At 39.1% G+C, this 14,318-nt stretch overlaps 1 protein-coding gene across 1 annotated transcript in view; it reads right to left on the minus strand.

Moving 5' to 3' along the window:
• The window catches only part of slc6a19a.1 (solute carrier family 6 member 19a, tandem duplicate 1), a 33,644-nt gene that overhangs the window by 3,143 nt on the left and 16,183 nt on the right, over window positions 1–14,318 (minus strand). Inside the window, exons 2-11 of the mRNA XM_052015733.1 lie at window positions 13,856–13,996; window positions 12,000–12,137; window positions 11,608–11,789; window positions 11,102–11,212; window positions 10,096–10,208; window positions 9,863–9,991; window positions 8,197–8,353; window positions 7,230–7,434; window positions 4,198–4,357; window positions 1,082–1,244 (exon numbers count right to left, since the gene is read on the minus strand). Of these exons, the coding sequence (XP_051871693.1) occupies window positions 1,082–1,244; window positions 4,198–4,357; window positions 7,230–7,434; window positions 8,197–8,353; window positions 9,863–9,991; window positions 10,096–10,208; window positions 11,102–11,212; window positions 11,608–11,789; window positions 12,000–12,137; window positions 13,856–13,996 (1,499 nt within the window). The remainder of the gene's footprint in view (window positions 1–1,081; window positions 1,245–4,197; window positions 4,358–7,229; window positions 7,435–8,196; window positions 8,354–9,862; window positions 9,992–10,095; window positions 10,209–11,101; window positions 11,213–11,607; window positions 11,790–11,999; window positions 12,138–13,855; window positions 13,997–14,318) is intronic.

A 14,318-nucleotide genomic window follows, 5' to 3' on the forward strand; every position in this document is an offset into this window, starting at 1 on the left:
TATTGCTGATCGATGAAAGACAGTTTAGACCTATAAAGCAGGGCCCATGGATTTATCAAAGAAAAAATCTTTCACAGCAGCCAAGCCCTGGTCCTGCATCAGTGAACAATGAGGATAAAGAAAGGGAGGTATGAGTGTCAGCACTGTAGCTGGAGGAGGGGTCAATTCAATCAGCTGATTTGAGAAAGCACATTTGTCCTAAGCTGACTCTCTGAGGAGTGATCGTATACAATAACTACCAGCTAAGTCGGGGGATCTGTGAGTGGAATAATCTAAGTGATATGGAACTAGTGTAACTGTTTTGCAGTAGTGGGAACTGTATTTATTGGAGATACAACTTGCAACTTTCATGAAGTTATTTAGTTAAAGGGACTGAATCATCTATCTTGTTGTGAATCATAAAGTTGAACTTCTTTAAGGGACAAGGGAGACGGCAAGGTCCTGTTCCTACAAAGCACCATATACTTAAGGATGTCTCTACGCTGCACATATTCTCTGTTAAAATCACAGCAGTAACACAGATTAGATCCATCCTGTGTTTTGCCAACAGAACCCTCACACTACATCCGTTACCCGACTATACACTGAGCAAGAAGTTCTGGGCTTCCTTCTGAAAAGTCGTGATCTTTACCTGACCTCTCTCCTTTAGGATCCTCTCCAAGTCTCTCATTCATGCCTTTCATGATCAGTGACCTTCGACCCTCTATTTGTCTATTTCCCCGTGACAGCTCTGCAGTGGGTCACCCATGAGCTACAATATGATTGCAGTGGTGGGGGTGGTGGGAGGAAGAGGGTTCAGAAAACACACATAGTGCTGCTTTTTGAGGTGTGGCAGGATTTCTAAGTGACGTGCCAAGTAGAGAGCTAACAAACAACAGACTGCTGGAGGAACTCAGTGGGTCAAATAGTATCACAAACTCAAATAAAAAGTATTGAGAAGGTTAAAAAGCAGCAGATATATTAAAACACTGAGTGGTCAGTACATATGAAATCAAGTGTCTAGGGCCATTTTACAGGAGAGCAAGGAGTAGGACAAGCTATTAAGAAACATTGTTCAATATCTATTTAATAGCTTACTTACATAAGATGGGTCCCAAGTGATGTATGTCAGATTGGTAGTCACTTTTATTACAAAATAAAAGATGAATATAACCAGCATTATGAGGGGGCTAATATATCTCCAGGTAAGTTGCCAGAAGATATTTGGCTTGTGACCAATCATCCATTCAATATCATTGTTGAATCTGTGAAGTAGAGGATAAAATTATGCAGGTACGCAGCTGCATATATACAAAGAGGTTGTTTAACAATATCTAGCAAGAGAGCCATAGCTAGTAAACTTTATGATCACTGTGTTCTTTTCCATATGTGCATAAATTATTGTTTTTTTTGTTCCAATGCATCACAGTTTAACAGCAGATTGGCTGCCAAGTCCAGCATTTGTTGATTAACCTTTCATGATGGGATCAGATTTACATCATGAGAGATACAAGAGATTTAGCAGCCTGGGAAGATGGCTAAAGTAAAATGGTGTCAGCCAAAAGTGAGCTGATATCAGTCCACTCATTCACTTTTAACCTTTCCTATGCATCATTTCTGCAGGGCAGGGTTTAAAGTAGACCCCAATGCATGTCGCACATTTAGTTGCTCATGCACTGTAATCTTGTATAGTAAGATATCTTTCTGTTCATGGACCGGGGTATTTCAAAGGAGTTCATTGATGGAAGTTAATGGGCACATTCCAAAGGTGGCTGATGAATTTCCTTCCCTCTTGAACATACTTGAATATTACTCCTCAGGGTTGAAGAGACAGAGAACCTATCAATCTCTAAACAAATCTGATCAATATCAAATTATTTCCCCAATGTTAACCACATATAAATATCACAAATCCATTTATACATCAATAATTCCAAAGCCACCAATGACTTCTCAATAAGATATATCACCTGGTCCTAAAGTTGCAGTAAGATAAATATTGATACAAATACAGAATTTATCCCAGGTTATTCCAGCGTGACTCTAATCTTCCTCAATTGTGTATCCCAATAATGCCAATTTAATCGTGATCCTCTGGTCATTGTTGCAAATCCCATTAGTGCCATGGCATTTCATGAATGTAAGAACACAGGAAACAAGTGCAAGAGTAGGCCCCTCAAGCCTGCTCCATCTTTCAATGAGATTCTGGCTGATACAATCTTGACTTTAGCACCATTTTCCCATTCTCTCCACATATCCTTTGACTCCCATGTGGTTCAAATGTCTGTCAATCTTTGCCTTGACTATAGTCAATGACTCCGCCTCCACAGCTCTCCAAGGTGGAAAATTCCAAATGTTCCTAACCCTCTGTGAGAAGAAATTCCTCATCACCTCCATCTTAAATGAGCAATTATTTCTTCCCAAACCCTAGTTCTAGATTACCCCACCATAGAAACATCCTCTCAGCATCCACCTTGACAATCCCGCTGAGAATCTGATATCTTTCAATAAGATTAGCTCACATTCTACTAAACCTTAATAAGCATAACACATCCTGCACAACCTCTCTTTATCCATCAATTCCCTCATCCCAGGAAGCAACCGAATGAAGTTTCCCTGCACTGTCTCCAATGTAAGCACATCCTTCTTCAAATCTGGAGAGTTACCACTTCCCGTGGAATGCCCTGGAGTGTCCAAAAAATGAAGATTAATCCCCTTGGAAAACTTTAGAAGCAACCCAGGAGAAAAGTCAATGGAACATGACAAATGGAAGTTTTTTTTCATATTCTTTGAATGTGGAACATGGAAATATTTAAGTAGCTGCCTGACTGTGCAGGACTGGGTGAAGTGGAAAGTCCTGTGAAGTAAGCTCCTGGACTGTGGTTCACCAGAACTGGTAACCCTAATTGTATCGCCCAAACCAACATTATTTAAAGAATCCTGTTAAACCAAAAGAAATCAGAGAGGAGGGGGCACTGCAATATTAATTAGAGAGAACATCACGGCAGTTCTCAGGGAGGATGTCTTGGAAGGCTCTTTCAATGAGACTGTATGAGTAGAACAAAATAATAAAGGGGACAATCACTTTATTAGGGTTATGCTACAGGTCCCCCAGTTGTCAGTAGCAGATAGAGAAGCAGATATATAGACAAATCACAGAAAGGTGTAAGTGCAATAGGGTTATAGTACTTGGGGATTATAACTTCTCTAATATTGACTGGGATTGCCTTAGTATGAGGGACTTAGATGGGAAGGAGTTTGTGAAGTACATCCAGGAGAGTTTTTTGAGCCACAAGATAGATAGTCCTACCAGAGAAGTGGCTCAACTAGACTTAATCTTGCGGAGTGAAGCTGGACACCTGGTGGAAGTGTCAGTAGGAGAGCATTTTGGTAGTAGTGATCATAATTCTGTAACTTTCAAGATAGATATGATGAACAGCAGGACCTTGGGATACCCTGAACGTGGCAGCAGAGATGGATCAGGTAGTGAAGAAGGTACATGGGATTCTTGCCTTCATTGGCTGTGGCATAGAATATAAGAGCTGGGATATTGTGCTACTACTTTATAAAGCATTGGTTAGGAGTATTGTGTGCAGATCTGGTCATTACACTAGAGGAAGGATGCAATTGTGCTGGAGTTGGTGCAGAGGAAATTCACCAGGATGTTGCCTGCATTGGAGCATCTCAAGTTATATGGAGAGGCTGGATAGGTTGGGTTGCTTTTTTTCCTGGAGCAGAGGAGGCTGAGGGGTGACCTGATAGAGCTATGTAAAATTATGAAGGGGATAGATAGGATCAATAATAAAAATCTTTTTCCCATGTTGGGGATGTCCAAGACAAAAGGGCAGAGGTTTAAGGTGAGAGGTAGGAGGGGACCTGAGGGGCAATTCTTTCACACAAAGGGTGGTTGGAATCTGGAATGTGCTGCCTGAAGAGGTGATGGAGGTAGATGAGGAAGCATCTGGATGAGTTTTATCACCAGGGAATAGAATGCTACAGATCTAATGAGGATCAGTTACTGTAGATAGGTACAACAGATGGCATTGACATGGTGGGCCAAAGAGAGGCTTTAGTCCATTCCTCTTCATGAAATGGTGAACATAGGAAGGGGATGCTGAGATTAAAGAAAGGAACCAAGACTCTATATCAGAGGGCACTCCCATTCAACACAGAATTACTGTTTCTGTAAAAAAAAATTCAAAGAGTGAAAGTCATTACCTGTCAATGCCATAGATGTAGACAACACCCACCATCTCACAGAAGGCAATGATCAGTAGAGGGATGGAGCCAGCGTAGGCATCAAACAAAGCCAGCCAATAATTACCAGAGTTTAAGATAAAGATGAAAGCAATTAGAAAGCACACCAGACAAATGAGGCCTGTAAAAGAAAACAAACACATTTGTTTTGCTCAAATTAGCAGAACAGACAGACAGAAGTCTCACTAGAAAAATGTAAGGAAACTCATGAATAAATAAAATCTAGGTTCAGTAGTTATGATCCCTCGCCAGCATTCCTTTCTCTAATCATATGGCAAGCAGCGACAACCTGCACTCGGATAAGCTGGGATTTTTACTTAAATTAGTTTCATGTTTTGGACCTCAAGGGATTTTTTTGATCAGGTTTGATCAAGGTTGTTTATCATTATTAAACAGGGATGATTATTTCTTCCCCTAATCTGTCGGTACACTTAAGAATTTCATTATGAATGCCAGTTAGATATAATGCAGTCAGGTGCAGTGTAAAGCTCCGTCCCACAACACACTTTATCTGGAGGAGCACCTTACTGGAAATTGGTGGCTTCTTTTCTGCACCAACCATCCTACTGCCTTTTTGAGTGAGATTGTCAATGGGGGAAAGTATTGTGCTGCAACTTTATGCCCTTATAGAAAAAGAGCATAACGAATAAGGGCATAAAAAAGAATTTTATTTCACACAGGTTTCTTGCAGTTAACAAGTAGAGGAGACTTCCACCCAATCAGCTTGAACTCTGGCCTCGCAGGCCAAGCATCAGTATCTAATTAAATGCTCCACCCACTTTCCCTGATCATTGTGTTGTAGCAAATCTCATACAATACTTCCATGGAGTTGATAATATTTTGTTGAAGGAATATTTTCCATTCCATGTGAACAAGCAAAAGGTTTCAGTTTATCATTTCTCTAATGCTGTATAATATATATATTTTGATTTACTGTGTAAGTATAACCTACGTTCATCATCCCCATTTTAATCCTGGGAACCTTTCCAGTAAGCTGACCCTTAGACTTTTCAACTCTCCAAATGCGGTATGCAAAGTCAGGCTCATACTGTCCAATTAAAAGCTGGGACCCTAAGCCTGAAGGCCCAAGGTTGGGTGTCCGCATGCAGACCCAAGGTTGTCTACCCACAAGGAGACTTGAAATAGGGTGCCCAAATGCAAACCTTAAATCAGATGCCCACACATGTGCCAGATATTGGGTATCAAGGGTAATGTACCTATGAGCAGGCTGGAGTGCAGAGAGCCAGAATTCACAGTGAAGTGCCTGGAGACCAGGTCATTTCTACAGAGGCTACAGGGAGATCCTGTCTGATCATTTTGATTGAATTTTTCAGAGGTAACAAATTGTATTGATGAGGATAGTGCAGTTGATGTAATCTTCTGTAAGGCCTTAGACAAGGTCCCACATGGGAAACTGGTCTAAAAGGTTAGAGCCTGTGGGATACAGGGCATGTTTCAAAGTGAATTCAAAACTGGCTTGGAAATAAAGGAGGCAGTAGGTATTGGTCAAGGGTTGTTTTTGTGATTAAAGCCCTGTGACCAGTGCAGTTCCACAGGGATCGGTGCTGGAAGCCTTACTTATTAATGGTTAGGATATGAGTGTAAGTGTTCTCGTTAGTAGTTTGCACATTTACACAAAAATTAGTCATCTTGTTGATAGTGAGGAAGATAGTCATAGACCACAGGATGATATTGAATAGTTGATAAGATGGGCAAAGCAATGGCAGATGGAATTTAAACCAAATAAATGTGATGTGATGTGATGCACTTGGGGGAACTAATAAGGGCAGGACATAGACAATGAATGGTAGGGGCTGAGAGGATATTGAGGAACAGAGGGATCTCCGTCTACAAGTCCAAGGATCTCTGCAGGCAGAGAAAGTGGTGAAGAAGGCATATAAGATACTTGTCTTCATTAGCCAGGTCACAGTGTATAAGAACAGGGAGTTTATAGTACAAACTTATAAAATATTGGTTAGGCCATAGCCAGAGTATTGTTCACAATTATGGCCACCGCACTATAGAAAGGACATGATTGCAAAGGGTATGGAGGAGATTCACCACCATGTTACCTAGTTATGAGGAGAAGGTAGATAGGCTGGGTTTGATTTCCCTGGAATGGAGGGGGTAAACAACATTATGGAGAACATAAATAGAGAAGATAGCAGGAAGGCATGGGTTTAGGATAAGGAATAAGAGGTTTGGAGTGGATCTGAAGAAGAACTTTTTCACCCAGAGGACAGTTGAATCTAGAAACCACTACCTGGTGGAGGTAGGTCTTTAAGGAATATTTAGATGAGCACTTCAATCCCAAGGCACAGAACAAGCCTACTCCAGAGAAATTTGACAAGCTATGCCTTGAACTCCTTAATTTGGGTGTAGACTCAAAAATGGTCCTAAAAGGGATCGTTTTTGAGGACCAAGTGTAAATGGAATAAAGTATAGATGGATGACATGGACATGGTGGGCCAAAGGGCCTGTTTCTAAGCTGCATGACCTTTTGATTCTATAGCTGTAAACATGGAAAGCTCCCACATACATTTATTTGTGATCAGTGTTGCTGGTAAAGCAGAAAGCACCTATCAGGGAACCAGAGGATCAGTGCGATCGAATCTGGTCCAGTAATCAAATGGTAGAGCCCACACCCATACGCTTTTTGAGAAGTCTTGAGGTGTGAATTTGCTCAAAACTGTGCTTTAATGCCCCAGTTTTGTGGCAGAATTTTAGTTATTGCTGGTTACACAGTTTTAGCGGTTATGAAAGTAGCAGCAGCTCTACATTTCTTGCCTTAGGTATGTAGACCCATGCAGAATAAATTTGATGCAGTTAGACTGTGAAATTTTCAATTAGAAATTAAAACAAAGGTTTCTTTTATTTTTAAGGAATAAGTTAAATTAGAAGATTCTTTGGTGAACATATCTAAAAATAGTTAATAAGGTTTTTTTACAACACAGGCTAACAGTAAGTATATTGATAACTGAGTAAGTGCTTACCAGTTACAAGTTCCTTGGGACACTTTTTTGGCAAGATCTTTAAGTCATCCAGTGGAACCAACACACCTTCTATATTCCCAAACATTGAAGAAAGTCCAAGACAGAATAACATAAAAAAGAAAGCGATGGACCATATAAAAGAGGCAGGCATTTTCGTAATAGCTTCTGTAAAGACAATGAAGGCCAATCCAGTGCCTTCAACCCCCTGCATAAAAGGAGATTGGAAATAGCTCAATAGGTTTCAAAGCAAAGGACACAATAATCCATCAATTGGGTTGGACATAGGGTTGGGGTTAGACACTCCAGCACAATGTTCCACAGCCAAATATTGACCAGTGATAATAGTAGCTGAATCTCCATTATGGAGTGGTCTGATATACATTTTGTGAGTGCACAAATGTTGCTTCCTGTGCAGGTTACAGAATTAATGTGGGTCAATTGAGAACCACCAATAGAGCCATATAAACACAGAAAGAACCTCTGAGGTTTAGCTTTATGTTCTGCCTTTGCTTCATTTAGAAATTAACTAAAAGATGGGGAATTTGAGAAACTGTTGAGTTGATTACATTAATTCCCAATAACATTGTTAGCTTAGAGCTGAATCTGTTATGACAATAATGCTCTCTAATTAATTAGGGATGGCTAATAGTTCATGAACACTTAGAACTGCATGTGGATATGAACCTATAAATGCATGCTATATTTTTTAATACAGGTTCTATTGGGAAGACAATGATAGCAGGGCCATCTGGCATGCTGACGGATGAAAGGAGACCCTATCATGGTGTGCAGCCAATGGTGCCTGATGGTGGCATGGTAGAACCTGATGTGTGAGTGGCAAACCTTCCCACAGTGACTCCGGGCCCACCTGTCGGTCAGGGGCACACTCTGGGATGGGATGGAGGACATTAATTGATTCACTGCTAAGGCAGTTTAAACAAGCACGGTTGAATGGCAGGAGATGTACCTGGCGCAGCAATGCCTGCAGGTCACAGTCTTTCAAATCCAACTCAGCTATCTTTTGCGGGAAACTACTGTTTAAGTTCTGAAGTACTTCTGTATAGTTTGCTCGCGTCAATTCTAGTTCAGTTAGATCAAATGTATTGGTCAAACTCATGATATTACTGCAAAAAGATAAGAAAAAAAGGCACAAAAATGAATACTTTAGTCAGTAAGCAATGTTACACAATTCTTTTGCTATGCACAGCATCCCAGAAATCAAGTTCAAGTTCACCAAACTTGATGAAATTGGTGCTGTGTTTTGCTTGCATGCCAAGTTGTGGATCAACAAATAAATGATTGTGAAATTGAGACCTTGTTTCTGTGGTTCTCTCCTGTTTGCAATCAGTAGAATTTGACCTGCAGCTTCACAGTTAGCAACTGCTTGCTGAGCTTACAGCTGTCTCGTCATTTGTACATGGCCCTCTAGGAATCAAATCAGTGCTGTAAGTATTCTCTCTTCGCATCAAAAGGAAAGGGAGAAAAAGGAAGAGGAAAGGGACAAAGAGGAGAGTAAAGAGGGGAGGGTGTAATTGGGAAGGAACAGTCATGACACACAATGACTGCTTCCAACAAGAGAGGGTTCTAACCACTCCCAACAAGATTCCCTGGCATTACTATTACTGAATCTCCTAACATAGGCATCCTTAGATTACCAATGGTCACAAACTCAGTAAGACAAGCCAGATAATTACTATTGACATTGTAGCAGGAGAATAGTTGGGAGTTCACCACCCAACTCCCAAGTAGTTCACTACCCATCTCCCCAAGGCTTCACCAACACCGACAAGGTATAACTCAGGGGTGCAATGGAATGCTCTGGGGTGCAATGGTTGAGTGCAGATGTAACATCATTCAAGAAGTTCAAGAGCAAGGACAAAGAAACCTGCTTAATCAGCAGTTAATTTGCTTCATTAAACATCCACTTCTTCAAACAAAAATGCACTGTGGCTACAATATGTCTTATACTCAAGATGCACTGCAGCAAATTTCCGTGTTTCCTTAGACCAAAAATCCACTTTGTGAATTTACTGAAGAATACATTGAAAACATGATTGCATTTTCCACTTCCGTGTTATGATTATTTTTATTCCTGGGATGAGATCGTCATTGGCACCCTCACCAAATAGAAGGACAAGAGCAACAGGTGCATAGGAACACCATACCCTCCAAGTTCCTCTCCAGGTTTCACACCTTCCAGATTTAGACATGATGGCTGGTCCTTCACAGTTCTTGGGTCAAACTCCTGGAAATCACTAGTGATTAAAACTTTCACCAGACAGACAGCTGTGATTCATGAAAAGGGCTCACCAATACCTTCCCAAAGGCAAAAGGGATGGGTGACAACCTTTGCCCTGCAAATCCTACCAGGATGAACTATCATCCTCCGAGGATGAAAAATACACAGTGGAAAAGAAAGACCCAATAAAAACATCAACGCTGATTTGCACAGCCTCATGTAACATTATACAATAAATGTTTGAAATTATGACATATTTCTTTTCAAATACAGTCGGTCAATTCAAAGTTTTTAAATATAAAATATTTGAATTACTCAATAATTTGAATTGTGATGTAATATTGCAAAATTAGTATTTAGTGCAAAAAGTCAGTGCTATTCCCAGACAACTTACTTATCAAAACAGGTATCAAATTGCTCTGTTGCTCGGAAGCCAATTATGGAATAGATTACTGTGGCTGCATACACTGATGTGAAACCATTGATGATGGAGATTAGCACAGCATCTCGCTCACAGTTGTTGCTGAGGAAAAGAGTTATACAGTCAGTCATTCAATATTCATTATTTTAATACAAATAGATTGCAGTTTCCTTATCACTTAGGAACTCACATCAGATGCTACTTACTGAACGGAATTGTAACTGGAGAAGGATATAAGTCCTCCAAAAGCTAAGGAGAAGGAATAAAATACTTGGGCTCCAGCATCCAACCAGGTGGTTGGATCCGACAACTCTTTCACCTTGAAATCAAAGAAAGAGTTGCCTAATTATTTTCATCAAAGGGGAATTTAACAACAGTAACTTTTGGATTTGTAATAGGCAAAATGACTAGGCAAAAATAGATACCAAAACTTCATTTCTTACGAAACTTATTTTTGATATGGCTTTGTTGATATTGGGATCACTTTCTGGAACTGTATAAATGTCACAAACGTGGGAGTCTTTTGAGCAATAAGGACAGAAAATAATGCAGATAGTTTTAGTAGGATGCACAGATGGAAAGCAATACATTTTGGAAGGAAATCAAAGACAAGGTCAGACAACCAATGGAAATATTTTGAAGAGTGTGCAGCAATATGCCACTTGCTGTAAATGGGAGTCCAGGAAGTGATGGTATAAAGGTTATGTTGCTGGACAAATAATAACCTAAATTCACATCCAGTTAATGTAAGGTTATATTACTGGACTAATAATAATCTAAATCCACATTACAGTCATGTAAAGATCATGTTATAGGACTAATAGTAATCTGAATTCACTGTATAAAAATATGAATTCAAATACAATTTAACATGGAAATTAAAAAAAGTTACCAGCTAAAAAATGGCGACCTCGAAGCTATTGGATTGTCACAAAAATCCTAGCTGGTTCACTAATCCTTCCCGGAAAGGAAACTTGATATTTTGACTCATATGTGATTCTGGTGCCACATCTGCCTCTTAACCATTATCTTTGTTGGGGTTAGCTTTGAGAATTTTTAAACATTATCTTGCATCCCAACCTCAAACAATGCATCCTTGAGCGTTAAAATTACTGTCCCATCTCCATTTTTCTTTTTGGTAAGCAGGATCATAATAGAAATTACTGACAACAAAATCACACAAAAATGAGAGAAAAAGCAATAAATATTTACATCTGGTGTAAAGAGAAATATTATTCCATCAACAGATCCTTTCAATGTCAGGCCTCGTATCAGGAAGATTGTAAGTATCAGATAAGGCATAGTAGAAGTAATGTATACAGCCTGCAGGAAAAGGGAGAAGATTAAATCTATTGTATCAGAGCAAACAAGTCAATTTACACATTCTCTATAATATCATGTAATTTCTATTATACATTGAAACCATGTATTGCTCATACCACATTTTTAAGCTGCGGTTATTGTAATCAATCTACAGCACAAAATGTTCTTATGTACATTTATTACTTTTAAATAATTTAAATCCATTTAAATGCGGTTGATAATACCATTTGACCTGAAAAAACATGTCATTAAATATAATTGTCAGATACAGCACTCCGTTAATAAATATTCCGAACGATAATTCTGAGTGTGAGGAAATTTATATTGCCTCCTGAGGACTGTTTAATTCCACATTGAAAATTGTACAATATAGGTAAAATGAATTAGTACAATACCTTGCCAGTTGTTTCAATGCCTCTGATTGTGCATACATACAGCACAGACCAAGCACAGATAAGACTAAGTAGTAGCCACCACTGGATAGTACCCGAATCATTGACACTGGTAGAAATGTTTAATGTTTCTCTGTACCAGTAATAATCTACTGGAGAGCTCTTGGCACATTCATCCACATATCCTATCAACACAGGAATAAAAGTAGTAGAGAACAATACTATTCCTGAAATCAGAGTACTGCAATAATATTCTTGTCTGTCCTAAAAATCAAGCAAGCAGATTGTTTCCTTGGTGCAATTTATATCAAACTGCAAGCAAGTTTTGTTGTGGTTGAATATGGATAATGTCTTGCTGTTGGGAATATAAGTCATTTTGTAAAATTCATCTATACCTGTTCCGTTGGGTGTTAGCGGGCAGTCGCTCCAAGGTAATGGCTCTTGGAATGAGTTAAAGATATACCATAGAACCAATGCAATTATGCTGTTGTAATATAAGCCCACCAAGAATGAAACCAGCATTGATGCTATACCTAAGAAAACAAGATATAATATAATGTAAATGATATGTATACTGCAAAGCCAACAAATGCCAATAATATATTTTTACATCGACATAAAATTTAATTCAAAGAATTGAGGGTATAATTGCTCTAACAAATTATTATTATAATTGATGAATTATGTGCTGGCACATTTAGAAACTATTTACAGTGAAACATTAGCAGTTAAAGTGAACAGGATTGTTTGATTGATATTGTGTTCAGTGATTAGTAATTCAATTTTCGAAAGCTGTATTTTCTGATGATTCCAGGTAACTGTTGGGGAATACAGGCAATCCTCAAGTTGTGGCTGCTCGAGTAACAGAAATTTACTCTCATGGAATTCACAAATCATTACCAAAAAGTCTGTACTGGAGGATAAGAATTCGGACTTACAAATTTAAGTGAAAACAAGTAAATAATCAAAGATAATTTTTTTTCCAACCTGCATTTCTTGATGCATGCACAGTTGGTGTGGCTTTGTGTTATGGAAAATTGCAATACAGAGTCTACTATCTGTATTGTTGCAATGCAACCCCCACCCCCCCCCCCATCATAATGTGGGGGTTCTCCTTATATGCATCTGTAATATAAATGCTTACTCTTATAAGATAAATGTTTTCAGATAAGTATTCATCTGAAATTGCCTATCACTTTAATTCTCCATCCCACTCCTTCTCTAATCTCTCTTACGATTTTGGCCTTTGGCCTTTTACATTGTTCCAACAAAGTTTATTGCAAGTTCAAGGAACAGCATCTTCAAACTTGGCACATTACAGCCTTCAGAATTCAACACTGAATTCAATAATTTTGAATAATCAGCCATTCTGGACTTGTATCTCATACTCTAACAATCTTCTTTTTTCCGTTATTTCATATATGGTAAATTGGTTCATTATTGTTACATATACCGAGGTACAGTGAAAAACTTTGTTTTGCATTCCATCCATACAGATAATTTCATCATATCAGAACATTGAGATAGTATAAGGGAAAAGCAATAACAGAATGCAGAATATAGTGTTACAGTTACAGAGAAAGTGCAATGCAGGCAGATAATAAGGTGCAAGGACATGACGAGATAGATTGTGAGGGCAAGAGTCCACCTTATCGTACAAGGGGTCCATTCAATAGCCTTATAACAGTGGGATAGAAGCTGTCCTTGAGCCTGGTGGTACCTGGTTTCAGGCTTTTATATCTTCTGCCCATTGGGAGGGAGGAGAAGAGGGAATGTCTGGAGTGGAAGGGGTCTTTGATTATGTTGTCTGCCTCCAATTTACATCTCCTTCAGGCAGAGTTTTTGTTATCCACCAGCCTTCACCATCTTCTTTCACCTTGGCATGACCACCACTTGTGTCGTTCAGTCTCTCCTGGTCCACACCCTATTACTGATCTTTCCTTTGGTTCTATCTGCTCCTCCCTCACCTTTCCTGCAACTTTTAACTTGTTTCATTTCTAATTATTCCCAGCTGATGAAAGTTCATTAACCTGAAGTGTGAACTCCATTTCTCTCCTTACAGATGCTGCCTGATCTGCTGAGTACTTCTTTCTTTATTTTTAATTCCTAGTGAACATTCTTGTTTCTTTTTTTTTGGCTTTTACATGTATTATGTGCAAAAGGAAGCCATAGAATGACAATCAAATCCTGCAGAAAATCTATAGAACCTATACAGATTACTGCATTGAAAATTGGAATGCTAATAACTTACCGACTCCTTTCAAGTAAGGATGGATAGAACTCCAGGCCCCCACACTGCCCTTCCGCATTCGCTGACCAATGGCAAACTCCAGATGCAACAGTGGGATACCCTCGAGCACCAAGAGAATGAGGAATGGAATCATGAATGCACCTGGCAAAGAAGAAAAATGTACAGATGCAATAATGGAACATGTATGTTTACATCCACCCTCCTTAATACTGTGCTCATTAAGAATATTTGGGGGCAGGGAATGGAAAAGTTTTCATTTCAGACATCCAGGGTTATGAACTTCCACATCAGAGACAGAGAATTTAATTCTCCAAAAATTTGCTTTGACTTTACCCTGAAAAGAAAACCCATTAGTTCATTAATGTAATATTTTATCCATGTTCCACATAAATCTTCCTATGCAAGAAAATGGTTGAGAGGAGGCAAATTTTGTGCTGTTTAATACCGAAGGCCCACATTTTCA

Source organism: Pristis pectinata, chromosome 5 (genome assembly GCF_009764475.1).
Source record: "Pristis pectinata isolate sPriPec2 chromosome 5, sPriPec2.1.pri, whole genome shotgun sequence".
NCBI classification, from domain to species: Eukaryota; Metazoa; Chordata; class Chondrichthyes; order Rhinopristiformes; family Pristidae; genus Pristis; species Pristis pectinata.